General features: G+C 39.3%; 2 protein-coding genes across 9 annotated transcripts in view; both read right to left on the bottom strand.

The window, feature by feature from the left end:
* Positions 1-7517, bottom strand: part of LOC117829876 (protocadherin-15-like) — a 245906-nt gene extending 238389 nt beyond the window's left edge. For 7 of the 8 annotated variants that reach the window (XM_034707609.1, XM_034707610.1, XM_034707603.1 and 4 more), the window contains exons 1-2: positions 6882-7020; positions 6200-6290 (exon numbers count right to left, since the gene is read on the bottom strand). The gene's annotated coding sequence lies outside the window, so the exon portion shown is untranslated. Of the gene's footprint in view, positions 1-6199; positions 6291-6881; positions 7021-7451 lie in introns of those variants that run through there. The other variant, XM_034707604.1, reaches the window with a different exon arrangement.
* A 3131-nt stretch (positions 7518-10648) lies between these two features.
* LOC117830219 (leucine-rich repeat-containing protein 51-like) lies at positions 10649-13537 on the bottom strand. Its single transcript, XM_034708248.1, has 4 exons — positions 13372-13537; positions 12072-12277; positions 11739-11887; positions 10649-10846 (listed from the first exon to the last, which is right to left on the bottom strand). Exons 1-4 carry the CDS (start codon positions 13421-13423, stop codon positions 10711-10713), a joined length of 543 nt encoding a protein of 180 aa, XP_034564139.1. The 5' UTR covers positions 13424-13537; the 3' UTR covers positions 10649-10710.
* Positions 13538-15318: the final 1781 nt, after the last annotated feature.

Here is a 15318-nt window from a genome sequence, read left to right as displayed (position 1 = left end):
CAGCAAATAGGACTACAGGGAACACAATTTAAATCCACCTTGTTCACCTACAGACATATGGATGCACACAATGCTACCTTTGTAGGAACATTTTTGCTATGATTAATGTTAATTTGGAAACCTTCTGACAAATCATTCTGAATACAAATATTCCATTACACCGAATATAGCCAAAACAGATTCTGTTTCATCAGCTGGCACAGTAGGAGAGTGCAGACATCATGCTGACTTATACAGTGTCACAGCCAGCACTTTATAAAATAATTATTTTGAATATGTAGATTTGAGGTAGATGACTAAGCCCCTGCAAAGACTTTGTTTAAACTTGATTATGCATCTTCCTTTTAGGCTGATGAATCTCTGAAGTCTTGGTAGGAAACTTTTATGTAATCCTGCTCTGGAGCTCCCACCCTCTTTGTATTAGAAAGACTGTTCTCCGCCTGCTGATCTGTTCACTGTTTGTTTTGAAAAGAGATTACTTTCTCAGCAAATGAAAAAAAAAGGGTTATTCAGTCTGTGAGCCATTGTACTCCCCCAAACTACACAGTGACACTAAAAAGAGTAAATATGTAAACATAACTGTAGAGAGGGGCTTGTAGAAGAACAGTAAACAATGCATTAATTCACTTTATATCAAATCTGTTAGCCTGTCTAGAGAGAAGTGTACACAGATGAATAAAGCGGATTGGAAATGTAGTCAAGTCATCCAGTTTTACTTCAAAAATCTACCAGTTTTATAGTCCCGCAAAGTAGACAGTAGCTCTTTTCCTCAAGTGTTAAGCAGACATTTCTTTTTTATTGTTGGACCACCAGGTAATGCAGTAAACTTTGAAACTGACTGGTGAAAGACCTTGTTTAATGAAAAATCGAACAGCCTAAATTCCCAGCAGCTAAGATTATGATCCCAAAAAGAACTGAAAAAATAGATCACAATAGGCTTATCCCCTTAACAAACAGCTTAAATGTAACCCCCTTAAATCTTAAAACCTCATTAACTCTGTGATTGAGATGGACATGTTTATACCGATACTCTTTTTGAAAGTACAATCTGCATTTGTCTGCAGATCAACAAACAATGCTCCTCTAATCATTACCATGAAGAATTCACAGCTTCATATGTTTATCTTGCTGTTACCTGGAATGCTTTTTGATGACATTGTAGTACTTCTGGTAATACTTGTATTATTCATATAACTATGAAAAAGTTTCAATGTCATACATGAATGCAGAACAACCCTGTATGGATATAAACCTTTCCCTCTGTCCATCTGCTCCGTAAGATCACAGGAAAGTTGCTGTGACTGCAGTTACTGTTTATGATGCTCAGATTAGCAAAAACTACACAAGCTATTGTGTATTGATTACAAGGCTTTCTAAATGAAATGCACCCATCTATCTTGGCATTCATTAACAGTTAGGGAGTACCTCTAATTTATAATCTGATTACACAATCTGGGGATTGACATTACAACCAGTAAAAGGGGTTTGCAGACAGAGGCCCAGGCCAATTATAGCCCCTATACCACAGTGATCTTACTAGTGTGTCCATCTGCTCTGCACTTCTCTGCAGGATTACTCTAAATCCTATTGAGCTCAGTGACTGGCAGCCAAGATCAGCAGGCCCCAACTTAACAAGGAAAAACCTCCAGTACAAAAGAAGGTTTGTCTTTTTAAACAAAGCACAAGACTAGGAGAATAAAACAGGGTGATCAGTGAGTGATTAATAAAGCTCATCTGAGGGAGTCTAATTAGCAGATTGCATATCAAATATCTGACAATGCTATTACAAGAAAAATAAGGTGCAGCTAAGTCCTGCAGTCTGTGAGAGTCTGGAGGCTTGAGATAATACCGCCACAAACCAAGGGAAGGTAGTTGATTTCATAATATTATTGATCCACAAAGGTGAAATTTCTCCTTGCCTGACTTCTCAGGAAGAAGAGACACTGCAGTGCAGAAGTCAGTTACACAATCAGGAAGAAGGTTGTCATCCACATGTACCCACCTTCCTTCCCCTTAAATCAGAAGTTTCCACTATAAACTGTGTTTTGTACTTGGGGGACTATTTAACCTGAAGTTACTTTAAGGAGTTATTATCTGGGGATGAAACAGACTGAAATAAGAATTGATGCATTTATATTACATATAGAAGTAAACAAAGCCATCAGATACGAGAGTGTAATTTCTTTATAGAATATCTTAATGAGTGCTATTGCTGCTGCCGAGTAAGTTTTTTTTATGTGTTAGATAAAAATCAAAGGGCAAGCTGTTTAACACATTTGCTTCCCTCATTGCCTTCTGATCAGTCTGAAAAGGTGTGCAGCTATTAAAAGATATCTAATGTCTCACTGACATGCAGTGATCCTTAGTTAATGCATTTGCACTTTTCAGGAGTTTCTGTTTGGTTGATTTTCTCTGTTTCATACAAGTCTTGTATGCATTGTGTTTGGAAGTAAACCTAAGTTAGGTTATGTTTAAGTTAGAGAGGAGAGATTCAGTTCTTTCCTTTCAGTCTTGCTCATAACCCTCCAAACACCAGGGCGATATAGAGTGTATTACCCAATGCAAGCCACTCCAAATAGAGAGAAATCTATGGCTTTACAGACCTGCTGCACAGGGTTATGGTTCCTATGCTATGAGTGACCAACCACTGCTCTGAGGAAGGGTTACTCGAACAGTCTGTTTCATCCAAAACCCTCAGAGAAAATGTCCATGTACTGCATTGTGCTGTAGTCAGTTACTGAATTCAAGCAGGCTCTTTTTTCTTAGGTTTAGGATCTGTGAAAAACAGAAATCTGACGAGCGCAGGTGTCGGCTTAAGTTGTACCACGTGTGTTGTGTTTGATTACAGGAAACAGTAAAAGGACTAATTCATCAATGAAATCAAACAAAATGTTCAAAGTGAGAGCAGAAGAGACACTGATACAATTACAAGAAGAGGAGAGAAGAAATAAAGACGGACAGCCAGGCTTAGAAAACACAAAAAGAGAGAACATGAAAAAGGAGATTATATTTATTCTGTCTGTCATCGTTAATTCCATCCAGTACTGAAGCTCTTCCTCATTCATTCGGTGCAGCAGATGTTAATAGCTTAACAGGGCTAGGCAGTAAGTGTTTAATTAGGTCTGGGAAAAATGATTTATTCAACACATCTGGGCCCATAAAATAACACTCTCCAGGCTCTGTCCTTTATAACTTGAGCTGGATTCTCTCCCAAAACCTGAAAATATAACTACCGGGTGTAGCTTGAGCTCTCAGTTGTGACAAGCAGAATCCCTTATAAGCTGTCTGTGTCCTGTACTGATGTCATATCCCCTGAGGGGAACGGAGAACAACTGCACCTAAGTGGGAGGAGAAGCACAGCAGGGGGTGTGTCGGTGACGATCAAGCAGCGAGGTGCAGTTTTAGTGTTGAGGATTACTGGGATTTGTGCATGTCGTCTGCCTGCTCAGACCACATCAAAGCCACATGGTGCTACATGCAGCTCTGTTCTGTCTTTTCATGTATGATAGCTTTGACTTTCATATTTCCCCCGGGAAGGGTGGAGAAGACACATTTTCTCTCTGACAATATGCATATGTGACTGTAGTGGGAGCAGATATAAAGTGTGTGACCCCTCAGCATTGAAATGCAGAAGTTTGGGTTGACATGATAGTTGCCTGCTTTAAATATAGGAGGATATACCGCAGTATAAATAAAAACTCAATCTTCCAGACATCATTGAATGTCCTTGACATGCAAAAAAGACAGGATTTGATAGGGGTGGTGGATTGTACTTGGCTCTCACTGTATTGTTTGCCCAGGTGTTACCAAGTGGCAACCTCCAGTCTAAAAATATGAGTCCAATGTGGAAGTGTTAAAAACTGCAGTTCATCGAGGATCTGCTTGAGGCTGGCTCCGGAAGTACTGGAAGCCACATACACACCAATTCAAAAAAGACGATCTTTACAGCAGAAATAAACATGTTTACAGTCTGGTACAAAAGACGAGTGTAGTCTGGGTAGATCATTTCTCAATCGGTACAAACTGTACGGGGGGGTGAATTTTTTTCTAAATTGGAAATTTCTAAGATATTGAGATTACGAGTCTTCCCATGAGAGGCCCAGCTGACTGCAGGAACACTGTAGCTGTTGGCTAGGAGGCTCAAAGCCCACCTCTTTACGTCACAAACACTCAACGGCAGCAATATGGCTGCCGTTGACGATTGGCCTTAAAACAGCTCTTCAGAAACAGATGGGTGACGTCACGGATACTATGTCCATGTTTTATACAGTCTATGGGTGTGACGCATCTATACTCGTATCTTCTATGTACTGTATTGTACAGAAACAAATAAACAGATCTTGAATCTTTTATTTTTGTCGGTTTGACTGGTGGATGCTGCTTCTATGTGCCAGACTTCACATAATTGCTCGACATATGTTACAATTGGATATTTTGCCATTTTTGTTTGACTTAACCTAAGTATGGTAAGCTCAAATCTGACAGTGACAGTACAAGATTGATCAACATATGCCAAGACAATGAAAAGTGGAAGTTGAAGATATTTAAAACCTGTGTGCGCTTTATTTTACTTGAGCTGTTTATTTCAGACAACCGCTAATATTACCAGACAGCCGCTTTCTAACATGATTTTACCATCCATCAAATTCCATCTTAACAATTGATAACATCCAGTCACTTCTCACCTACCAGCTAATGTTATTATCAAGCCACTTCCAAGCTAAGTGCTAATGTTATCATCTGACCCTAGCTTAAAGCTAACGATAAAATCCAGCCATTTCTTAACTAACAGCTTATGTAGTATAATGCACTATGAAAGGAAAGGCATTAATTCTTAGCTAAGAAAAACTATAGCAGATAACACAGTAAGCTAAGTTATTACAGCTAAGTTAGCATTACACAATTTCACAGCTGATGTTACCATTAGCTAGTTCACCTAACTAGTATTTACAACTTTCCTAACATTTCATAATCAGACAGTTTGCTAGGATGTAGTTGAATGCCAACTTTAGCTGCTGCTTTTTGTTAATCAAAAAGTGACCCAGCGTGCTTCAAATGATCCATTGTCTTCCAGGGACGAATTAATTTAAAACAAGTAGAACTGTGACATTGTCACCTTCTCTAGGTTTTAAAACTTGCAACAAGGGTTAGAACACTCACACCTCGTTTAGCGACTACGAAGTGCCAAAAGCCGCTGAGAGGCTGAGGTTGGGCCTAGTTAAGAGTTGGATGCGTTAAGAGCAAAAATCACTAATGCACAAAAAAGTAAGTTTAACCTTTTGTTAACGAAAAAGGATAATGAACTCATGATAAAGTGCACAAGAAAAAAGTGAAAATAAGCGGTCAGCAAAAAGTACAGAGACCCAGCTCACCCCCTCTCTCCACCTCCAAACAAAAGAAAACAGGTAGCCTACGGCGTAGCCTACGCCGTAGGTCCACGTAGCTCCCGTACCTACGCAGAGGCCTACGCACGTAGCTGACGTGCACCTCCTCCAAAATGTAACTCCCCGTAGAGCCGACGCGGACCGCAAGCTCTGTGATTGGTCCGCTCGACGGCTTTGTCTTTCCCGCATTCACAGCACTTCCGGGATCCCGGACATCGGCCGCACATCTGCCGTGTATTTCATCTCCTCCTCTCTATTCTTCATGTAATCATGTCTGTATGATAAACAGCAACATGTATCAGCTGTAGATTAACATAACATGCTCTGAATCGATGTGGAAAAGTAAACAGAGATCGTTGCAGGACCGGAAGCAGGCGACGGGCTATCAGAGAGACCACACTGCCCTCAGGCATTTCGGAGGAGAATTGCTGCGCGACAGGGACACACCAACGCACAAGTATGTGGGGCTCATGTCCGCATCAGCCCCTGCTGCGTAGGGGCGACGCAGAAGTATAAATCAGCCTTAAATGAACAGAATATCCCTACCCCTAACACATGACATGTAAATAACCTAATTAACTGACCCCACAATAAACCATATCGTAAACAAACAACAAAAATAACACCAGAAAAAATATACAAACAATAAACCACCCTAAACCTCAAAATAAGATACAATAAACACTTGAATCCTTCATGGCTCCTACACCTCGAGTATGGTGTTAAAGATAAATGTCATGCATAAATAAAGTGAATAACTTCATAAGTACTGAAAGACCACCTGATTACTAAGACTGAAGGCACTGTTTACTTACTTGTATTTTTGCACTTCCAGCACAAGGGCACATACATTCCTCTGAAGATTTTTTCTGGTGTTATTTCCCCGAATAATGTTTCTCCCATCACCTAAAAACAGAAAAAATGTGTAACTTGATGGCCGTGACTTCTGCCAAATGCTTCACATCAACTAATAATTTGTTTCTGACCTCAGTAATACCTAAACATATCTATGTGCCAGCTACCAGGACTTGTGTGCTGACGTCATTCACACTTTGAAAATGATTTGCAACCAGTGACACAGGTCAAACTGATCATTCCTGAGTCTCAGTGTGTGACTCCAAACATAATATAAAAGCTGACTAACACATTGCTTGCCTTTGGCTACATACTTGTGTTTCATTATATTAGCAACTTGCCTCTGAGCATTGACAAAATCATTATTATTTCCTGTTTGGTTAACTCAGTCTGAGCGCTCTCGACTCAGTTTGGTGAGTCATGTTCATTGTGAGCCACGACATCTTTGACTGGCAGCACTGTTTATTAAAAGTTATGAGATGAAGAATGGGACACAGTTAATGATTAATTACTGCACCTTTCTAATTTATATTTCACTCCTGAAAAACTGTCATGGTGGGTAACAAACACAGGAGAAGGAGGACCAATGTGCAGACTACAGATTGAATTTAAAAAAAAGGCAAAAGATGAAACTTAACTTACTTGAAAAATGTCCTTAAGAAAATTAACAAGGGGTCCAAATGAAAACATCAGGGAGCACAAGAAAGGGAATCATAAAGAACACCAGAGAAGACATAATGATCCAACAACACAAGGAGGAAATGCAGCGACAAACTATACTCTGGATAACGAGCAACAGGTGTGAACACAGGACACAGGTGATATTAATGAGGGTCATCAAACGGAGGGAAACACACAAAGACAAGATATACAATTAAACTGGATACACAGGTATTAATAACTACAAAATAAAACAGGAAACACAATAGACTTGACTAAGTGTGGCAGTTTCCCCTGCCACTGGTAACACACCACACCAGAACACCACACAATCACTAATTTCACATGCCACATGTTAGCCAGGTAGCCTACTACTGGTAGTTTTTGTGGGTGCACACACTGGACTACATTTAACACCTTAGTAAGTTTCCTGTGCTATTTTCCCAGAAACACATACAAACACACTGTTATGGTTTTGAGACCATGACTTTATTATTTAAAGGTTGTATACCATGGGTTCGTTTGTGTCTAATTATGTTCCTCTTTCCTTACCACAGTACTTCCTGGTGCTGGGCAGTGGCAAAGGAACCAAGCACAGGTTCAGGCGGTCTTTTACAGTGCCTGAGTAGCCAGGGAGCAGGCTCAGGCCATCTACCTGCTGAGGGGAGTATTAAATGGGGTTGTAAGCTCATTTCTAGTTTGGGTGTTATGCGAATGTTTTGATGACTCCCATTTATGTGTGGTATATAATTGTAAATCGACTTTGTCATGGTATTTGGACATAACCGGTATGGTTTAATTGATTACTTTGGATTCAACTCAACTTAAAGATGGTATGGTCCAGTGGGAGGGGCTTAGTCCTTAAAATGAGGGAATCCACACTGAAGGGCTGTGGTGCGGTGTGGAGGTAATGATGGTTATTGGCCAGTACTTTGTAAATATTTTCTGCCCACCTATCCATGGACTGTCTTTAAGGGCAATAAAACACGTCACATTTTTGCATTGAATGGACTTTGTCTTGCTACCTTTTTTCTAACATTTTGAGTTTAGAAGACTCCTTTTTCAGTCAGCCTTTCCACTTACTACCCTCACTCTAGGTCTGAGTGTGACACTAAGTAACACAAGTGAAAATACACACACAAGACATGGGTCACTTCTAAACAACACAAGGAAGACATGAGGATAACTAAACTAAAACAGAATAAAGACAGGGAGGTAACAAGACATGAAACACAACGTAAATATACTAAATAAAACTGATAATCAAAAACAGATAACAATACTTTCAAACACACAAAGAAACCAAAAGAAACTCATGACAAAAGCATTGAGGGAATGGTGCTAAAAGGACTATAGAAATTACCTTGCTTTCATAAATACAGAACAGTTTAGCCCCTGATATATTTCATTGTTTACAGACAGCAGGCTGAGACATTTTGTCAGAAAAAAAGTACCCACACATTGCAGATCAAAATCAGCCAAAATGTAAGAGGCACTACTTTGTCAAGAAGGGTTGCCAAAACTAACACAAACAGTAAGTTCCTCACATGAGCTTTAACAACCCTACTGTTGGCCTCTGCAAGCTATTGAAACTCTGAGCAAAGGCGACATTTACTTTTGTAACAGTTTTCAGTCTCTATATTAGGGAGCGTGAAATGTTGTTTTCATGGATCATTCCCAAGTCTCTCACAGTTTCCTATCCTCTCTGAATAAAGGCATAACAGCTCAAAAATAAACATGTGGAGTGAAAGAGATGTGTGCAATATTAACAGTTTAATCACACTTGATTTACAGTTTTAGAAGTCATTGTATTAGCAACCTTGAAAATTCATTGACATTACTGTATTGCACTTCACTGCAGCCTTCGACACATAAAATAGAGAAGCACATTTGAAATACTACCAACAGGAGTGACATCCATGTACAGTAGACAATCAGCAGTCAAAAGCTGTGTCAAAGTACTTCCTTGAGCACTGTACAGTCAAAGCTGGAGTCCCGCTGAGAGCAGCTGCCATTCTGACTGAAAGATATTCACTGATATTAGCTGCACTGCACACTATGAAACAGGCTTTAAATGCTGCTTGAAAAGAGTCATGTTAGCAAAGATTTTCAAAGAAACTGAGGTCTCTGAAAGTCACAGAGAATTACTTTGCACAAGTATTCATTTTCAGAGTTTAGTTCCCAGAGGTCCAAATTAAGTTTCAAATAATTTCATTAGTATTGGTTTCAGTAGGCAGCCTTTGTGTCACATGATCCAAATGCTGATTCAGGAGCATTTCCATCCCACCAATTAAAGACTTTGCGGGAGGATACAGGGATACAGGAATCTGCACCAAACAGAGCCTGGAGAACTGCCAGCGAAATCGGCCTCAGGCTTGATTTATGGTCCACATTTCTCCTCTAACAAGACCAGATGGTAATAGCTGAGACCCGGAGCTGTTTACAATGTAAACTGGACATGTCACATTCATATTTGTTTGTTTAGAGTGCGTGTGTGTGTGTTTGTGTGTGTGTGTGTGTGTGTGTGGGGGGGGGGGGGGGGGGGGGGTACTTGCAGGTCTCTGTAAATTGGTTTCTGATTGCCTTATACTGATGCCAAACCTCACCTTCCTTCATTCATATACAGAGCATATTATATATGTATATGTATGTATACACAAATGCACACACACACAGCTGCCAAAGCTCTTATATTTCCCATTCAATTAAGGAGACGTGAATTTGATTTCTCCTCCCCGCTAAATTAGAACTCTGGAAGTGCACACATAAACAAACTTTGAATGTACTTTGAATTAGAGAACTGTAGTAAAATCAAATTAAATCTAATTCACAGAGCAGAATCATTGGCCCACATTATAGAAAGAATCCAGGACACTATTTTAATCTGATGCTGTTATGGACTAGTTAACAACTGCACTATCTGTAAGACAGACCAATGATGCCATATTTTACTTTAAGCTGAACTAAGTAGGAAATAATAGATCCACCTGTTGCCATTCCCAAGTCATCGAATATGACTTGTGCATAATGAACGGACATAACTAGGATTTAAGATTGAGACACAATTAATACAGGGTTGTTGCAGCAGGCCACAAGTGACTCAATGTGAATAGTGCACTGCCCCTTTTTTTTCGCAACGCTCCCAGCATGCAAGCCTGCTTGTTGTACCTAAAGTCTCTAAAAGTAGTATGGGACACAGAGCCTTCAGTTATCAGGCACCTCTCCTTTGGAATCATCTACTAGTCAGGGTCCGGGAGGCAGACACCCTTCCCTTCTTTTAAGATTAGGCTTAAAACTTTCCTTCATGATAAAGCTTATAGTTGGAGCTCGCTCAGGCTTGGATCAGCTCCTAGTTATGCTGTTATAGGCTTAGACTGCCAGGGGAACTGGCACACTGACAACCCCCCACACTTACTTATTGGCAAGTTTATTTTACAGTTTTGATGTTTTTCCATTTACATGCACCTACTGTAATTGATTGCTCTTTTTTGAAAGTACAGCCAGACTTGGTATACTTATAATTATACTTATATTAATGTTTAACTTAAGCAAGACTGATGACTAGATCCTCATATTTCAAAGCTTGGAGCTATAACTGGCAAATGTGTGTAGGGAAAATGTGTTTTCATCACAAAAGAGGAGTCTAGCCTGCCAAAGTTGAGAGCAGATTTATCTGACATATGGCACAACAGGACTCAAAATGTATCCCAGCAGCTCTCCAGCTAATTAATAAAAAAAAAATTATAAGCTTTAAGTTAAAGAGGACATTTAATCTGACAGCAGTCGTATGAAAACACCTTCATCAGATGTATCACTGGAGGCTCTCTGTGGTGTTTTTGCCTCGGTCTTTGCAGTGTCTCCAGATCTTCGCCAGGACTCGCTCCTCTTGTGTCACAGCACTGAAATCCATCTTCTTCAGCAGAGGCAAGACGGAAATCACATGCTTCCTAAACACACACATACACACACACTTGCATAAGCTTTAAATCCAGGGACTCCATGGACATTTTGTGAGCCTCCTTATAATGAATCTGAATTCAGCATTGAATGAGGAAGACATATTTCAGTTAACACAGAGGAGACTTTGTGTGTCCCCTTTTATTTCACATAAATGCTAGAATGAAATGAGATGAAAATGAAATCAAGACGCTTAGTGTATGAGAAATTTAACCAATCAAGGGTGACCTTGTATCTGTGTGTGTATCTGTATATATATGTTGTTATACAGACTGTTGCATGATCTGTATTTAAATATGAGCACAATCTCTGTTTGAGCACAAATTATAATGTCATCAAGTCACTTGCTGAGCATCAAGTGCTTTATTTGCACTTCATTTCCATTTTATGCTGCTTTGGCCTTTTATTACACTGAATTTAGAGTACTTTTGACTAGCCTTTAATTATAGACTTGGTTAAAAGTTTCACAAAAGAGACATTTGCCCTTTAAACCTGTCAGATGAATTCATTTGAATCACTTATTTTTAGGCCCAAAGAAGAAAAACTCTAATATTTCACGATGAAGCAAAGGTTAGAAAACACTGCAAGAAAATAGCAGAACACTTGCAGGACACTATGTTTTCTTCTCTCCTATCCTAATTATTAATTCATAACTGTACAGGTTTAGCGTGTGACCCTCTTGAGGGGACAAATAAGAGTTGTAAAGCAGTTGAAAGCCACTCAGCCCTGACCTGCAGCAACAGTTTTCTGACTTTCTGGTTCTATTCAATCAGATTCAGTTCTTTTTATGATGCAGCAACAATGGCTGTACACAACAGCATGTCCTACAGCACAATAAGTATGTATGTGTATGTTTTAATTTAAAGCTAGTGAAGTTCCCACCTGTAGCCTTTGACTAATTCAACAGGATTCCCATGCAGCGTAATGGTGTGCAGGAACTGCAACTTTCCCAGCTTGTCTACCTCCCGCAGGCTCTTGATGCTGTTGCCGTGAAGGTACAACACACGCAGTTCAAGCAGCTCACACAAAATCTGAAAGATAAATACAGAAACTCACAGCCAGACTAGACAGTATCTTCAATAGTAAAAACATTAAGATGTAAGAATGATAGTGTGTCATCGTGGGTCAAAAAGGAAAGTACACAAAAAATAATAAGACATCTACGAAAAAGACAAGGCATTCAAACATGTGAGAAAACAAATATAGAATTCTCACCGGGTTGATTTCCTTGATTTGATTAAAGGCTAGGTCCAGCCAACCAATCTTTGATGGCTCAGCCAAGAAGTGGTTCAGGACAAAGTCCAGGCCGGACAAACACTGGATTCTGTTGTTGCTGAGACGCATAGATTTGCTGAGATACTTCTTCTCTGAGTTGATTTTTAGGGGTCGCAGGCTACTTTGGGGCACCTCATATGCTGCAGCTGTTATAAAATACAGAAAGAGTAAAAATTAGAACTGTCAAATGTTATGTTTTTTAATGAAGATTAATCTCAGGATTTCAGTACTTCACTGTGATTAATTTTTTATATTATATCATTGGAATGGAAATATATTTCCCATGTTTTAATTTTTAATTCTATTTCCTGTTTTTCTCCATGCAAATTCTGTTTCAGAGTAACTGCAACTTCCAAATTATCCCCAGGGGTTTAAGAAAGTATTTCTGATTCTAGTCATAACATAATTAATTCTGGTTGATGAAACGATTTGGACCATATAGAAAATACAATTTTAATCACTCTTACCAACTTATTTGTGTAATCTCGTAACCAATGGATTTGTCCTAAAATAATCCACAGCTAATAGTTTGCACTAACTAGAAACACAACTGTGTTAAAAGCAACAACTTTACAGGGTAGAGTAATCCAATTAGAAAAATTTGCATATGTTTGGGTGCCAGTTTAGCTCACTTTGTAGGCACCCCATGTACAGAGAAGCCATGGTCCTCTTTACACTGGTGATAAGATTGATTCCCAGTCTTGGCAGTATTTGGTGCATATAGACCTTTCTATGGTCCCTGAGCTCCATTGTCTCGTAGGCTCCCCCGATTCGCTGCCGTAGACAGCCTGCTGCTGTGGACGGCCTGCTGCTTTGGGCATTCCAGCCTCCAGCTGCTACAGACTCAAGGGGCAACTACTACTACTACTACTACCCACCCATCACTATCATCTTTCTCTCTTTCTGTCTTTCTCTTAATCTCCTCTATCCCTCTATCCAACCCCAACTCAGTCGAGGCAGATGGCCGTCTAACATGAGTCTGGTTCTGCTCGAGGTTTCTGCCTGTGAAAAGGACTTTTTGCTAGCCACTGTAACTAGCTAAATACTGCAAAGTGCTCTTCGCATGGTGGGTTAAGATAATATAAGACTGAGTCTTACCCTGTCTTGGTGTTGGGTCTTTGTTAATAATTTAACATAGAGTATGGTCTAGACCTGCTATGTTTGTAAAAGCGTCTTGAGATAATGTTGGGTCTGAACTGTTGGGTCATACAGACTATAAAAGATGAGTGAAATATATTACCTGCAATTTGTTCAAGGTTCTTAAATGACAGATCTACTGGAGGACCGCTCATCTTGGAATTTGAAGGTCTTCACAATTCTCCAGCTAAACAAATAAAAAAATAACCCTAACCCTAACCCATAAAATGGTTAAAAGTGGCAACTTAACTCCCTCTGCAGGGTTTCAAATATAAACATGTGGGTCCAAATAAACAGTTTCCCAGCAACCACTTACTTTTGCCTGAAGTGATTATGGTTTTCAGTTAATTGAACCTAAAATAAAAAGGCAACTTCAAATGCTCAAAAGTGTTATTTTCAACTAATCCTATGAACGTTTTTGGAAGTAAAAAAACTTCACCTTTCTTAACAAAGAATGTTCACTCAGACAAAATGTTTTTTAATTACTCACATAATGAAATGTTTTGTGCATTTGCGGTTTGTTGATGTCTTACCTGCCCTGTTCCTTAAAAACTACATCACTCTATTTTTCTAACATATTATAAAATGTAGACTCTCTGATGTGTTTGTTATACTATATAAAACCAAAGTAAGAAATAGTTTAAAAAATATCATCCAATACTGAGCCCATGCTATACATATTGAATTCGTTTTCAAAGTAAAATTGCCAAAAGTTAGAAAGCACCTGATTAATGAGGAACCTCAGTCATAAGAGCTGATGCCTGTGAAGTGTAAACCAATTATATTTGATATCTTCATCATTACATGAACTCAAGCTTATCAGGAAAAAAATGAGAGAAGGTGTGGATATATGTTTATATATATAAATCTATTTAAATTAAATGCAAGCATATGCTCGCCTATAGACCATATGTAACAAAAGAGTCTGAGAGGACGTATAGAGGGCAAGTTTTAAAGAAAAGACCGGAAAGAGAGAAGAGGTGATGATGGAAAATTACATCCATCAGCCTGAGCTTCTCTTCACCTTGTCGTTCAATCAAGACGTCTGTGTGTATTACAGTGTGTGTGCGTGTGTTTGTGTGGCTCCACTAATAGCACAATAGCATCTCATTGAAGAAGAGAGGGCAGTCCTTCAATGAGATGGAGAGAAAAACAGACAGGAGTATGTGTAATGAGTTCAAGCCAAGGACACAGACAGAGACAGAGGCAGTGGCTGGAATCAGACTGTTTGTGTCAGACTTCATGAAGAATACTTGTCCTGAGGTTTTATTTCTTAAATCTTCTTTAAAACTTATTTTCTGTGTTTGTCTGGTTTCTGTTAACGTTGTGTAACTCAGGAGAAGATGCTGTTTTTGGCGTGTGTTTATGTGTAATCCTCATGGCTAAATCTCAAAGATCAGGAAACGGGGTCATTTCAAGTTGAATAAAATATCAAACCTGGAGTCCCAATATCCCTCAAAATGCACGCTCAGGTCCAGACCAGATGGAAAGATCTGGACCTGAATGAATGAAAGCACATCTTCTTCTCTCTCTTTGCTACTTTCATCTACTTGCCCTTGAGTGATGTGTTTAACCCCCATTTGCAACAGTGAGTCTGTGAAGCAGTAAAAAGTACAGAAATATTTTTACGGTGTTCAAATAGGTAAATGTAAAGATTTTACATAAAAACTAGACTGAAGACTTGTCGGACTACGAAAAACTTCCAAAAATCGATCACGGAAAATACTTAAAATGTACATCCCTACCTCGTATGAATGTATTGTTTCTTATTGTTTCTTATTGTATATGATCGCATTGTTTTTTACTGTAACGTAACCTAGCGTAGCATATATAATTGTTACTCTACGTTACGTCACGCTAAGTCACATTACGTTAAGTCATGATGGCTAGGTCACGATAGCTAGGTCACGATAGTTAGGTCACGATAGTTAGGTGCACCGTGATGAGTGCCTGGACCATATTTTCTTAACTTGAGCGAAATTACGCGAAACAAGTGGCACCATCCACAGAGAATTGTAGCCTAGCTTGCCTGCCGGTCATCTGGGAATTT

The sequence above is a fragment of the Notolabrus celidotus genome, chromosome 18 (genome assembly GCF_009762535.1).
Source record: "Notolabrus celidotus isolate fNotCel1 chromosome 18, fNotCel1.pri, whole genome shotgun sequence".
NCBI lineage: Eukaryota > Metazoa > Chordata > Actinopteri > Labriformes > Labridae > Notolabrus > Notolabrus celidotus.
Note: the sequence above shows the minus strand (reverse complement) of the source record. Positions and strands in the feature narration are given on the sequence as shown.